At 48.2% G+C, this 15,223-nt stretch overlaps 1 protein-coding gene across 6 annotated transcripts in view; it reads right to left on the bottom strand.

Annotated features, from left to right (window-relative positions):
• The window catches only part of HVCN1 (hydrogen voltage gated channel 1), a 35,112-nt gene that overhangs the window by 2,135 nt on the left and 17,754 nt on the right, over window positions 1–15,223 (bottom strand). For 5 of the 6 annotated variants that reach the window (XM_087423318.1, XM_087423317.1, XM_087423319.1 and 2 more), the window contains 4 exons: window positions 9,639–9,917; window positions 5,118–5,222; window positions 2,155–2,386; window positions 102–214 (listed from right to left, as the gene is read on the bottom strand). In XM_087423318.1, coding sequence (XP_087279444.1) covers window positions 102–214; window positions 2,155–2,386; window positions 5,118–5,222; window positions 9,639–9,917 — 729 coding nt within the window. Of the gene's footprint in view, window positions 1–101; window positions 215–2,154; window positions 2,387–5,117; window positions 5,223–9,638; window positions 9,918–14,130; window positions 14,246–15,223 lie in introns of those variants that run through there. The other variant, XM_087423322.1, reaches the window with a different exon arrangement.

Genomic DNA, 15,223 nt, shown 5'->3' with positions numbered 1-15,223 from the left:
CCAGGCTAAGGGCACCGCCTGAGCCAAGGCCTGGCGGCGAGAAGCGCCTGCTGCAGACGGGGAACCGCAAACGTGACATTCTCCCAAAAGTGTCTTCTTACCTTCTCGGTGCAGCTGAATTCAAGGTGTTGGACCTTGGCGGCCAATTGTATGTTCATTTGTTTTAACCTTAACAGTTGCCGTTCTGAACGTGTCTTAACGGAGATAATTATCCCTGAAAAATAATTGAGGGTCTCAATGATACTGGTTTCTAATTTAACCACTTGGGAAAAAAACCTGTATTCCTTATAAATGTATACAGATGGCAAGAGGGATGACAGGAAACAGGCATCGCTTAAAGGCATCAGAACGAGGAGGGTCCGATTTTTCACGTCTCAGCTACTTAGTACCCAGTTGTGAAATATGTCTTGTCAGCTCACGTGGGTTGAGAAATCCTTAAAAATCACTGACCAGAGGAGCATTAACTCCTTAATACAGAGCTTGTTCATGACGGCACTGCCGCCCAGCAGCAGTGAAACAGGCCGTGGGAGTGCAAAACTGGAAATGCTCAAGCTTGGGGTTGGGACTGGCACTTGCCCAACATTCCGCCTCCCACGGCCGTGGCCAGTGTAGTTGTCAGGGGATGACCTAAATACTGGTTGAGGGGAGGGGTCATCAGCCGCATCTGATGGCCCCCAAATGCCCACACACGGGGGACATGGCCTCAAAACACTAGGTGCCGCCGGGGACGCTCTGCCCTTTCCAAGTCAGAGTGACTGTGTCCAGACCTGTTACCCACACCCGGTGCCCGGAGGCCTGGGAGCAACGGGCCCTGGCCCGCGGCGTTCCTGGTTGCCCCACCGAGTCCAGCGTGGCCTTGTGTTGTTTTCTCAGACCTTTCCTGTCATGCTATTAAATTTGATAACAGTGTAATAATGGGCATTAGCCAGTTCTTCTATGCTCTGCCACCATTTAGACAAAGAAAAGGAACAAATCTCAGACTTGGGGTTTCACCTGCAAGAGCAAATCTTACAGTGGTGTGATACGAGAGTAACGGGTTGTAACTGTGGTTCGTGAGTCATTTATGATCAGTAACAGTTTATCTACCTCATTTGAGCGTAATCTTTGTACAGAGTATTTTTCTCTTCGATTAATGAAATAATTAGCATAAGCATCTTCAATAGTATCTGAAAAGCTTCGTTTCCTTTGACAGAACCCAAATGAATGTTCTTAATGGGCTTTATTTTAAGCACTAGACGGGAGCTGGCCCCTAACGCCACCAAGAGCCCGCAGTGCCCACAGGCAGAGCCGTTCACACAGCCCCGCATCTGAGCAGACGTGGCCCTTTGCCTGCCAGGTCATGCTGCAGCAGAGCGGGCTGGGCTGCACCCCAGACCTCTGCATCAGACTCTCCATTTAAACAAATAGCATTGAAGGTCATTCTGATTCAGCAGGTCCACGGACAGGCATTTGAGCAACTCTGACTAGTTCACTGGCAGCTGAACAGTTTACCAGCTGGCGATCACCGTGTCCACGTGAAATCACAGCAGAACCACGGCGTCTCGGAAAAGGAGGTTCCCTGCACCAATGGCGTGTGCGAGGAATAGGATTTTTACCTGAAATATGGTAAAGCAGTTTTCCCCAAGTGTGTTCTCCAGAGCCAGAGTCTAAGGCATGTTAATAGGTGTTACTTCCCCCAGAAGTGTGAATTAGGAAAACAGTTCTCAGAGCTAACCCGTGTTGTGACTTTCTCGAAGGGGGTGGAATCTAGTGTACAGCGTTTCTCAGCCGACCTGCATCCCTTTGAATGGTGCCCCTCCCAAGGTGGGATGAGGTCTGGTAGAACACTCTCCAGGAAACACCATCCTAAAATCAAAGGCACTCAGAACCACGCTGGGAGGGACTAGTCAGGGATTAGCCTAACCCTTTCCATAAATGTCTTCTAATAATCAGGAAAACAGGGCCTAAAGGGAAAGGTAGTTCCCCTCAGAGCACATGTCCTGGTGTCAATCGGTAGCCACAGAGGCGGCTGGGGGACCCCAAATCAGACCACGTCACCTCCCGCTCGACTGCTGCAGGAGGAGACTGCTGGAGACCACAGCCCGCCCGGCCCCGCGCCCACCCCCAGGCTGCACCCCCCACCCCCCCGCAGCGGCCCGGGAGCAGGGCACAGACCGTTGATGATCCGGGCCACCCGCCACAGCCGGAGCAGGATCAGCAGGCCGAGAGCCTCGAACTCATGCTCCCGGAACAGGAGGACGATGTCAAGGATGAACGAGACCACCACGACGATGGTGTCCAGGATTTCAAACTTGTGGTGAAAGAACTCGAAGCGGAAGACAAAGATTTTAAAGAAAACTTCCATCATAAAGAAGGTCAGGATGGCAACGCTCATGTAGTGGAACACCTGAAGGGGACAGCGAGGCGGAGTGAGAGTGGGTCCCGGCTGGCCGTGGGCGCGCAGGCCACAGGCCAGCCGGCCTCCAGTGCACCTGCTCCATCAGCAGAGAGTCCCGAGCTCCTGCCAGCCCCAGGCGCTGTCCTCGGGCGGGAAATACTGCTGGGAACAACACAAAGGCTCTGCTCTCTTTGAAGGGCAGTTGGGCAACGGCAGGACTGAAAACATCCACCATGCCCCATCCCCCAGCAACTCCACCACTGGGAATTTACCCTACAGTTAAGCTCACACGTGCATGTTGTCAGGATCTTTACCGCAGCAGAGTTTGCAGAACAAAAGGTTTTCCACACTGTCTGTAGAATAGAAATATCCATTAGAGGGCACTTGGCAAATGCATTATGGCACCTCCAATTGGAGCACTGTGCAACTGTTAAAAAGATCAAAGCTGATCCATATGTATTGACCAGAAATGATCACCAAGGGAGATGGTAAGTGAAGAGAGTTCCCACATCTCGATTTATAAATAGTAGTCTTCACTAAAGTAACCATTTCCATTCTGAGGCAAGGAAAGTACCAAGTGAGCTGGGACATCATCTTGGACTGCAAAGTAAGGAAACGGTCACAGACTATGGAGTCATGTCAAAAGGACGCAGGAGCTCGAAGAGGTTCACAGTGACCAAATCTGGGGCAATTTGAACATCAAAAAGAATGACTATGATTGTAATACATGGAATACAAAAAAAATCTGTGAGTCCACAGTGATACGTGCACACACGTGCACACACGGGAGAAAAAGGAAAGCTCTTCTTTATAAAAGAATATCAACTACTAGCTGTAGAAGGAAAGACAGAATTAGAAGTCACCAGTTTGCATGCCCCCGCGTATTCACTGGCTCTGGCAGTGATCATCAGTGGATGCTAGCAGGGAAGAGGACATTTGCCTGGTACTGCAGTGTCACTGGGCAGATCACCTATAACTGCAGAGGGAAATGTGCCCTGGCCAGAGGAGCAGCTCAGCATCTACTACCTTAATCCAGTGACCCAGCAGCATCACGAACAGCGGGCCCCTGGCCGATGTGCCGCCACATAAAGAAAACCGCCCCCAGCGAAGACCTCTTGCTAATCGGGTCTCTGGACCTAACCTCTGTGTACAGGAAATACAGGGAATAAAGGATCAAGTTAAAGGACCTCTGAGGAAACAGACAAATCCAGAACGTAGACATCCTACGGGACGACTGGCTGGACTCTTCAAAAAGTAAATGTCATGAGAGAAAAATAAGGTGGAGGGACTCTTCTAGATTACAAGAGCCTGAGAAGATACAGCCAGGTACAGTATCAGAAGTCTGGATCCTATTTTGAAAAAAAAAAAAACACTATAAAAGGCATTCTCAGGATGAATAAGGAAATTTGAATACAAACTGGTTTTTAGATATTGGAATTACTGATAATTTGGGTGTGATAATGCTATTAATGGTTCTATAGGAGAAAGACACTATTCGTAGGCATGTCGAAGTGTTTAGGGGTGAAGTGTCATGATGCTTACTTTCAAATGGTCAAAAATATATGAATGTGTTTGTGGGGATATATGTATATATAGAGAGAAGGCAAATATAGCAAAATGTATATTTGCCATTTTTCATAATAAAAAGTTGAGGAAAAAGGCACAAGACAGTGAGTGTGGCAGGTGTGTTACTGATTCTATTAAAAAATCGAGAGAGGGCCGGCCCCGTGGCTTAGCGGTTAAGTGCGCGCGCTCCGCTGCTGGCGGCCCGGGTTCGGATCCCGGGCACGCACCGACGCACCGCTTCTGTGGCCATGCTGAGGCCGCGTCCCACGTACAGCAACTAGAAGGATGTGCAACTATGACATACAACTATATACTGGGGCTTTGGGGGAGAAAAAAAAAAAAAAAAAAGGAGGATTGGCAATAGATGTTAGCTCAGAGCCAGTCTTCCTCAGCAAAAAAAGAGGAGGATTGGCATGGATGTTAGCTCAGGGCTGATCTTCCTCACAAAAAAAAAAAAAAAATTAAAAAAAAAAAAATCGAGAGAGAAGAAAGATACTTGTCCGTCTACGCAAGAAGAAAACATAAGGGCTGCCTTGGGAAAGGGGCCAGGAGGAGGAAGGAGGTTTAACATTTTCTTATTGCCCTTTTACCACTTGAAGATACATTTTTGCATTAGCAATTGAATTAAAAAAAAAAGGGTATTGGAGATGCTTTTAAGCCCCCGGCCTTCTCCCATGTTACTGATGACAGGGGCACATGTGCATTCTCGGTGCATCCGCTGCCCCTCGGGTGAGTGTCTGGGGTGGCTCAGGTAGTAACTATGAATTGGAGAGAAGACAGCGGGCGCGTCCCCCAGATGGCTCCAGCATGGGAACCACGTCAGAACATTGGCAGGAGCAGAAGCATGTCTGCCTTTAAGGGATGGGAGAGTATCATTCTCCTGGTCACCCCTCCCCCTAGAATCATGCCGTGCTCCAGCTCAGCGGTCTAGGACGGCTAAAGATTCAAGCCATCAAGTGAAATGAGACGGTTTCCTGCTTGTAGTAAATGCTCATCTGGAACTTGGAAAGGAAGACACTTTCTCTACTCTTTGGCTAATAGCACCCATCAGACCACTCTCTAATGAGGCCTGGCTACTCCAAGGCGGGTGCTATCCGCCCCTTTGCCCGCCCTCAGTGCAGATAAGAGAAGTGACCACATTAGTGAAAACCCCAGAGGGGTGCTGACACACTACCTTGGCAGCATAGTTATTCTTGTCGGGCTGGATGATCTTCAGGTCCAGAATGAGCTCGGCCAGCACCAGGAGGGCATCCAGAATGACCAGGCAAATGATGATGACCTGCGGACCAGGGGAAGGAGCAAGAAACCGTGAGACCAAACAGGGCCCCTCCTTCCATCTTTCAGGGCTAGTTTGCAAACATCTGGGTGAAACCACTGGGGAAAGATGCCAAGGATAGGAGCCCGCTGGGGGCCGGTTCCTCTCACAGAAGCCCCCCCTTCCTGCCGCCTCCGGGCGGAGCTCGTCCTCCTAGAGCTCCTCTGTACAGCTCATCGAATGACCCACGGTCACCACTCATCTTTTTTTACTTGTTCACTGTTTCCCAGCATCTCTCAAACCAAACTGCCAATTCCTAGATGACAAAAAATAAGTAAAGTTTCTACAAGCTTTTATTTTTCTAGTTCTAGGGATTGCTCTTGCCAGAGTATGCCCAGAAAAGATGCTCAATAAATAATTAAAACATGCAGCCTCCGAGATCAGAGTGATGGAAGCACACCTGGGGACCGCCTTCTCCAGGCAGTTGGGTTACAGCGATGTCCACTGTGCACACAGAGCAGCTTCTGTCTGGAGCCGTGACATACCCGCCCCAACTCAGGTGGGAGACTGACAAGAGTTGTGGGAAGGACCATCTCAACCACCCGCTGGTGGAGGGGGGCGGCGGGGGGCAGTGGGGACCAGGGTGGAGTGAGTGGGTGGTCTCAGTGATGGCAGTGGTGTGGTCACAACATTGGTAGGGGCACTAATGGCGGGGTGGAGGTGACGGCATGTGGGGAGACGGGGATGACATGGTGGTGGAGGAAACGGCAGCAATGGGAGGAATCCCAAAGGACACCGTGTGACCCGCCTCTTCCCTTGGGAATTCTAGAACAGCACTTGCTTCCCCTAGGGCCTTGCCTCTCACCCTCAGGTGGAGAGATTTGACCTCTGACAGTTACTCTGCCTTCTCTGGGCAGTTTCTGCAGCTTCAGGTTGAAATTAAGTTCAGGTCTATGCAAGAACAGACTATTAAACCTTTTGACCATTTCAACCTGTAGCTAATTAAAGTATTTGAAGACATAGTTTTGTGAAAATTGCACAGCAAATTGCTTTGTAATGAAGTTTTCACGCATAATCCAAATTCAGTAGCTTAATAAAGATTCAAGCCTCTGGTGGGTTTTTTCCCTTTTCTTTCTTCATCCTTGGTTTTATTTTAGAGCTAAAGGGATCTGAGGGCTTATCTGGCCCTAAACCAAGGCACGGCGATATAAAAACAGACCGAATATTTAGCCATAAAAAGGAATGAAGCACTGACACATGCTGCAACGTGGATGAACCTAGAAAACATCATGCTGAGTGAAAGAAGCCAGACACACAAGACCATATATGTTACATGTTTCCATGTATTTGAAATGTCCACAACAGGCAAATCTAGAGAGACAGAAAGCAGATTAGTGGTTGTCCGGGGCTGAGGGGCTGGGGTGTTCTTGTTTAACAGGTACCGGATCTCCTTTTGGGGGGATGGAAGCGTTTTGGAACTAGACAGTAGTGATGGCTGCACAACACTGTGAATGGACTTGATAAGTGCCACTGAATTACTCACTCTAAAATGATTAACTATGTTATGTGAATCTTACCTCAATTAAAAAGAGAGACAGACAGACTCCAGGTCACAAAACTACAATGCCTGGGTCCCAACTCCAGACTCTCTGAACTAATCCCCAAGGCCCGGAATTTGCCAGTGCACAAGGCAGCACTATTTCTGAGGGGAGTCACGTCACAAAGAAAAATGCTGAGAATTCAGGGAAGCTGGTTAATTCCAAATCCTCGCCTGGCAAAGACGGCCGTGCCTAGCAGCAGAGTCCAGTGGTGCAGAGCACGGGCCACAGGCAGCCAGTCCTGGGCCTGCTCCCTGCTCCCCCATTAGCCTGGACCTTGGACACACCTCTCACTACTGCTGAGCCTTGGCGTCAACCCTAAGCTTCAGTGTCTCCTGGGGAAAACAGGTTTGACGACATTTTCCACCACAGAGTGACAATGAGAGCGTTATGTGAGATAACGTGTCAAGGGCGTTAGCCGGGCTGGCCACAGTGGGCAGGTAATAAAGGTGGAGCTCCTTGACCTTCATGACTGTCCTCCCCTGGCTCAGCTACCCTGTCCATCCACGGTTTCCACAGGCCCGACACACCCCATATTCTCTCCCTTGCTTGTGCCATCCAGTGTGAGAAGTGACAGCAGTGAACTATATACCATGTCACCTTGGCTGCCTCAAACCATGGGAACAGGTGGAGACTGCATCCCAGAAAGGGATTCCAGAATCTTCTTGTATGCTGATTCTACCGGCAGAGATCAAACCCCTGACCCTGTATCCCCGGCTCCTGGGTGGCTTCCCTGCTTCCACTCTGAGCCCCTCTACAAATCTGGTCATGTCATCTCTTCCCACCCAACACTTAGAACCTTCTGTGACCGCCCACTGCCCATGGATGACTTTCTAGTGCCTTCTCTCTTGCCAAATAATCCCTCTTCTCACTCCACACGAGCCATGTTCACCCTTCTCAATTCCTGGAACATTGCAGACCCTCTCCTACCTTGAGCTCTTTGCAAACAAGCCCCTCTGCTTGGAAAGCTCCCCCGTCCCCATCCACAGAGCTTCCTCCTGCCCAGCCTTCAGGGGTCAGGTGAAATGTCCCCTCCTCTGCCACATGTCTACCGCCTCTCAATCCTACATCAGGTCTCCCCTGACCCCCAGGATCTCTCAGGCCCCCTTCTGTCTGCCTGCAGAGGGCTTCTCTCCGCTTGTAACCAGCATCTGTCTGGGTGATTTCTGGAATGCCCGCCTCTCCGCAGAGCCTCGATCCTCCGTGAGCGAGAGCAGGGATGTGTTCGCCATGTTCCCCACTATATGCCCAGCACACAGGAGGTGCTAGGGAGGAACCGTCGAGTGAATGAATAAACATCTCTACTTATGTCATGACAGTCAGTCTTCTTTCTCCCAAGTACGAGTGTCTCTGGGGGGCCCAGCTCAGGGGGCCAGCCCCGAGCCACATGGCCTGGTGGGCCCAGCCATGAGAGGGGGGCCTCCGGAGGGGGGCGGCCCAGGGCTCCCCCTTGCAGCTGGCAGGAAGCTGCTCCCTCCTTCTGCTCCTGGAATTGAGGGTTTGGGATTTCAACCCCAACAACTTAATACCACGTTTCCTTTCCTGTCACAGCCACAGAGGAAAGCGCTGAGCTGCTGGCTCGCTTGGCCTGTTTTGTTTCTCTAAGCCACATGAGAGCGGAAAAAAGACCAAAATAAATTTTTTTTTGTATTTTATCCTGGAACAAAGTCAGTGATGGGAGAGGCAAGGGCTGCTTCTCTCTGCTTCCAGAAGGGCTATTGGCTTTAGGGGGGAACTGGTTTCTTTTGGTTTAGGAGGATGCCTGCAGCAGGGTCCCCGAAATGGCTCTATTCGGGAACTGGGCTGACAAGGGGCTGTGTGCTTCCCTAATGTCCCTGGGCCTCGGAACGTGCTTCCTGACACTGCTTGTCCACCCGCCCAACAGGGCTGGGGCGTGGGGTTCAGAGAGGGCTGGCCAGACTCAACCTGCCTTTGTCCTTCAAAATCAGGAAATGTTGGAACAGATACTGAACGCTGTAGAAGGTTCTGTTCTCTTTGAAGCCCACGTCTCCCTCCCATGTTCTCCCCATAACCACACCTGGAGGTCGGCAGTGGGTCAAGCCAGACAGATATTTATGGCATCACTCCACAAAAGAGACTGAGGCCCCAGGGTGATGAGTCTGTGAGGCATGGGTCCCTCTCAGCCTTGCTCAACTCCAGGCAGGCACTCAGCGGTTGATGAATGAAGGCAAGAACAATTTTTCTGCCTCCAATGTTTACCCTTTAATTTTCTTTCTGTGTGTGGTAAAATTTGCATAATATAAATTTACTATTTTAACCATTTAAAAAAAAGTTCAACAGCACTAAGCACATTCAGAGGCTGTGTAACCATCACCACTGCGTAATTCCAGAACACGTTCATCACCCCAGGTGGAAACCCTATATCCATTAAGCAGGCACTCCCCCTTCTTCCCTCCCTCCAACTTGTAACCAACCACTCTGCTTTCTGTCTGTATGGACTCATGTATTCTGGACATTTCACATAAACGGAATCATAAAACACGTGGCCTTTGGTGTCTGGCCTATTCCACTCAGCATCACACCGTCAGGGCTCATCCACGCTGTGGCATGTTGGTGCTTCGTTCCTTCTTACGGCTGTGTATGGACAGACCACGTTTTGTCTATCCATTCATCAGGACATTTAACTGACTTTTGGATTATGACTTATTTTGCCCCTCACAACACGGGACCTGCCCAGGGTACCTAGGGGTGTACGGGGCGCCTGGCACATGGCTGGCGCTCGGGAGATATCTGCATAATGAAGGAGGCAGTGGCAGAGATGGGCCCCAGCTGGCCTCGTGACTCTCGGCTGACAGCTCTGCCCCACCCTGGGCCCACCTACCTGAAACCTGTGGGAGCTGAAGAGCTTCCTCAACGTGGTCCTGAAGTCTAGGGGTGGCCTGGGCACGGGGGCAGGGGTGGCAGCTGCATCAGCAGCTCTGCCCTCCTCGCCTGAGGCTGGCGTCGGCGCTGGCTGCTCCTCCTCGTCATCGTCCTCTTCATTCTCCCATTTCTTGTAGTTGATGTTCCAGGCATGGTAGTCGTCCCCCACGACGGTGAAGTGCCTCAGGAACTTGCTCATCCTCTCGGCGGGAGCCACCCTGGCCCTGCGGGTGACTGTCTGGAGGGAGGGGACAGGGAGCGAGCAAGTGCTCAGGCAGGGTGGCCCTCAGAGCCCGTCCAGCTGCTCGGACCCCACGTCACTCTCTGGGGAGCAGGGCCTTGGCCGGGCCGGGCCGCAGGGGTGAAGACAGAGCACCGTGCGAGCACAGAGCCCGTGAGGTCATGGTGGTTTCTTGTGCTTTTATTTTTGGAAGCCAGGGTCTCAGTGCCGGTGAGGCAACAGGAAACCCCAGACCCATCAGGCCTGTCGCCGTGGTCTGGTTGGCAGTAACCAACGGAATTGGCGCTGTGGCCCAGTCACAAAACACCCACCACAGGCCCACGTGTAAACCCCGGAAGAGCAGCCCATGGTTCAGAGACATCACAACCTGAAAGACCGGAGGCGAGAGTTGGCAGGGCAGGCGGGAGGGGAAAGCCAAAAGTAAAAGTTCCCCGAGTTTCACAGAAAAGTGAAGGGCCCCACTTCACGCCACAGATAGTCCTTGACAGGTGAGTGGCAAATGGATTTTTCCTAAGTTCAGCCAGTGCTGTTTTAAATACATGATGGACAGTTGTTTAAAGAGAGATGAGTTCAAAGCAAAAAGCAAATAATCGTCCCTCTTTTGCCCAACTTACTCTACCAGATATCAAATTTTTTATGACCTTCAATAAAGAAAACTTTCAGGTATGGGTACAAGAATAGGTGATGTGGTCAGCAGAACAGGAAAAGAGAGCCCCGAACAGACGCAGGTCCCTGTGGGAACCTGGATGTGAGGGTGGTGGCAGGCCACATCAGTGGGAAAAGGCTGGAGAGGTTAGGATAGCTGGCTCTCCCAAAAGACAAAAAAAAAAATCCCTACCTCACACCACATACAAAAGAAATTTCAGATGCACTGACATTAACATAAACATATATAAATGTAAAAAAAACTTTAAAGTCTTACAACAAAATACAAGCAAGTATCTTCATGACCTTAGGCTAGGGAAAAATTGCTTAAATAAGACACAAAATACAAAAGAAATGGATAGATTTGACTCATCGAAACTAAAAGCTTTTATATTTTATACACACACACAAAACACAACCTACAAAGTTAAGACACGGCACAGATTGGGAGTAAATATTTGCAATGTACTTAATAGACAAAGATCTAGTGTCCAGAATATATAAAGAAATCTTACCAAAAAAAAGACAACTCCATGGCAAACTAGGTAATGGATATTAACAGGCAGGTCACGTAAGAGGAAACTCAAATGGCCAAGACACTCAACTTCGCTAGTACTCAGGAAAATGGGAATTGAAATAACAAGCACACGTTTTCACTCCTCAGACTGGTAAGAATTTTTAAGTCTACAAAGCAGATGTTAGTGAAGGTGTGAAGCAGTGGGGTCTCTTCAACACTGAAGATAGGAATGGAGAGTGGAACCACCATTTTTGGAAGCCATCTGGCATTGCTTTGTCAAGTTGAAGTTGTGCATATTTTTCTTAATGATCTAGTGATTCCATCCCAAGACAGGCTCCAAAGAGCAACTCACCCATGTATGCTTAAATCAGTGAGATGTTCAAGAATATTCACTGCAAATGTTCACCTAAATGGTGGGAGGCAGAGGAACAAATCTTCTCTATTCATGTGCTGGAATACTATACAGCAGTTAAAATGAATGAACTAATCTCTATATATCACTGAAGACATCCACGTGTACACGCTTGACAGCACTGAACACAGTGGATCACTCTTTTATTCAAACACTTCCTTCATTGGCTTCTGAGATTCCACACACTCTTGGTTTTCCTCCTACCTCAATGGTTGCTTCTTGCCAGTCTCTTTTGCTGGATCTCTTAAGAGGAAGACCTTACTTTTAAGTATTGGCATTCCCAGGGCTCGAGCCTATGACCACCTCTCTTCTCCACGCTAAGTTACTGGGGGATCTCCTTCCGCAGCATGGCTTTACAAGCCATCTCTACGTTGATGATGCTCAAATACCATCTCCAGTCCCACTCTCTCACCTGAACTCCAGACATGATGTCCATTTGTTTACAGGACATCACCCTTTGTTATCGCTATCTTACACCTAGCATGTCCAAAGCAGAATCATTCATTCACCATCCAAACCTTCCTCATGTCCAAAGCAGAATCATTCATTCATCACCCAAACCTTCCCCATCTCAGGTTATGGCACTTCATTTGTCTACTTCATCAGGCCAATAACCTTGGATCATTCTTGATCCTTCTTTCTCTCTGACTCAACATTTGCCTAACAGTAAATCTGTTGGGTCTACCTTTAAACTACACTGCAAATAAGACCATATCTCCCATTTCCACTGCTATTTGTTCAAGCCAATCATTTCCTGCCATCTCTTGCTGGCAGCCTCCCTGCCTCCCTCCAATATCCACTCTCCCTACAGCAATTAGAAAGAACTCTCTAAACCATAAATGAGGTCACATCATGCCCTTCCTTAAAACCCTCAAATGGGTTTTCAGCACACTTAGTCCCTCTTCCTGGAATTCTCTTCCCCCAGACATCTGCATGGCTCATACCTTCACTCAGGCTTCTGCTCAAATGTCACCCCTTCTGAGTCCTTGTCTTGTCACCCTCCCCCAGGCACACTGCATCCCCTAACCCTGCTTCATTTTTCTTTATTGCACTTACTGCTGTCTGACATTATATGTGTACTTGTTTATCTGTTTATTATCTGCCTCCCCCACTAGACTCTAAGTTCCATGAGAGTGGGACTTTTTCCATCTTGTGCAACTGTACACTCAGTGCCTTGCACTTAACAGACACTCAAAAACACTCAAATATTTAAGTGTCTGAATGAATTTAGCAATGTGAGGAGATCTTAAAACAATATGTTGAGTGTAAAAGGAAGATATAAAGGTATATGAATAGAATACCACTTAAGTAAAATTTTAAAAATACATACAAAATATTGCTATATACTATGTGTAGACATACAAAAGAATGGGATGGATTTCTGCTTTTGGCTGTGATAGAGTAACTGATACCAGATTATCCCTCTTGCCATAAATTACTATAAAACTGGATAAAATATATGAAATTTACTCTGATCCCTAAGAGAAGAGAAACAAGTGAGATGAGCCCCACAATCACCCTGGCTTTCTGCCTGGAGGTACTTTCTAGAGTGTGGAGGCAAAGATTATAGTTCAGGGCTATTGAGCCTCCCTTGCTCAGGAATTTGCATGGCAAAGTACCAGAGAAAAGGAAGCTGTGCAGAGAAAGACCTCCAAAAATACAACTTTGGTGGAGTTTTAAACAGCTGAACAACCACTAGAGATGACACAGTGCTGGGTTGGGAGATGTGTGAGTTCCAAACAGCCAGAGTAGAGATGTCTCGTGGAACACGCTGAGCATTCAGTAGAAATTCCAGAGAAGCCAGGCCCCATAAATAAACCTAATCTAGCCCTACAGTAAGGGCCACCTTAGACCCATCCCGAGTCAACTGAAAAATAAGGCTCGAAAAGATCAAGCTGATTCCCAAGTAAAGTATCTGCCTGTTGGAACAAAACTCAAACTCTATTAGGGAGGACAACAAAATACACTCAACAATGTAGCACTAGTAATGCCCAGCATACAATAAAAAATTACTAGATGATAAAGAAGCAGAAAAATTTGGCCCATAACCAGTAGAAAAATTAGCTTATTAGTTCCAAATGGACAAAGATAATAGAATTGGCCGAAGACTTGAAAATAGCTACTATAAATATGTTCAAGGATTTCAAGGAAAACATGAACTTAATGAGGGAACACATAGAGAATCTCAGTAGAGAAACGGAAACTATAAAAAAGATCCAAATGGATACTTTAGAACTGAAAAATACACATATGAAATAAAAAAATCACTTGGGCTCAACAGCTGATTAGATACGGTAGAAGGAAAGATCCGTGAACTTAAAGACAGAGCAATAGAAAATATCAAGTGGAAGCATGGCAAGAAAAAAAAAAGAACAGAGCCTCAGGGACAATATCAAGTGATCTAACATACATGTACCTGGGGTACCAAAAGGAGATGAGAGAGAGAGATGGGCAGAAAAATATTTGGAGAAATAATGGTTGAAAAAACGTCCAAGGCTGATGGAAAAATGTAAACACGTAGATCCAAGAAGCTCAATGAATACCGAGGAGGACAAACAAACAAAAGAATGGACTGGAAGGAGACACCAACTTCACAAGAGGGATATGGGCTGAAAATGGAGGGAGTCAAAATGTACTTGACAGGGCTGGCTTGGTGGCGTAGCAGTTAAGTTCGCACACTCCGCTTCGGCGGCCCAGGGTTTGCAGGTTCTGATTCCGGGGGTGGACCGACGCACTGCTTGTCACGCCATGCTGTGGCGGCGTCCCATATAAAGTAGAGGAAAATTGGCACAGATGTTAGCCCAGGGCCGATCTTCCTCAGCAAAAAAAGAGGAGGACTGGCAACAGATGTTAGTTCAGGGCTAATCTTCCTCGGAAAAAAAAAATGTACTTGAATGCTATCTGAAAAATATCTTTCTAAATTACAAAAAGATATGAGGAAAAGATGACAAGATATTAATAGCTGTCAATTCAGGATGATGATTACATACGTATTTGATAATATTTTTATTCCTTTATATTTTTACATTTTTTGAAGTAAAATAAAACAACCTCTCTCCATCAATACACCTTTGGTGCATGCTCAGATTCTTTTCATAATAGGTTTCACGAGCTCAGGAACGGTTAGAGCCCAAAGAGATGACCTGGTCTGATTGCCCCACTCTCAGAGACAGGAGCATTTCAGGGATGGGCAGCCAGGGCTTGCTCAAGGTCTCAGGTAACCAGCAGCAGCGCACTTGGGAACAGGACTCAAGCTCTATGGCCCGCAGTCCACTGTCCTTTCCTCTGTTCTGTGGTGCCTTGTAAGTTTCCAAGCTCCAAATTCGGTCAAAGGATACGACCTCTTTCACAAACCCCCCCTGAACCCCAACATTTTCTTGTTAAGTGCCCTGGGGAAGTCCCTGGCACTTCAAAGACTACAGGGCGAGGTTGTGGGTGATAGGTGTGGAGGGGGTAGTGCTCCAAAATGCTACATGAGGAATCCCATGGTTTGGACTCCAGGCTGCTTCCCCTGCCCAGTCTCCCGTATTGCTCAGGTAGCTCGGGAGCCCCAGATCTGAGACCTCCTCAGATGCGGAGAGGCCCAAGGAGAGCTGATGACCACGCATAACCTCCTGAGAGCGAACCTTCCATTCTTTCCCCATCCACTCTCCTAGAGCCTGCCTCTCTTCTCCCCACCTCCACAGTTCACTTCCTCCTCCACCACCGCCCCAGTCCAAGACTTCACCC

Source organism: Ceratotherium simum, chromosome 35, assembly GCF_057802395.1.
Source record: "Ceratotherium simum simum isolate JZ-2026a chromosome 35, ASM5780239v1, whole genome shotgun sequence".
In the NCBI taxonomy this organism is placed as follows: Eukaryota; Metazoa; Chordata; class Mammalia; order Perissodactyla; family Rhinocerotidae; genus Ceratotherium; species Ceratotherium simum.
Note: the sequence above shows the minus strand (reverse complement) of the source record. Positions and strands in the feature narration are given on the sequence as shown.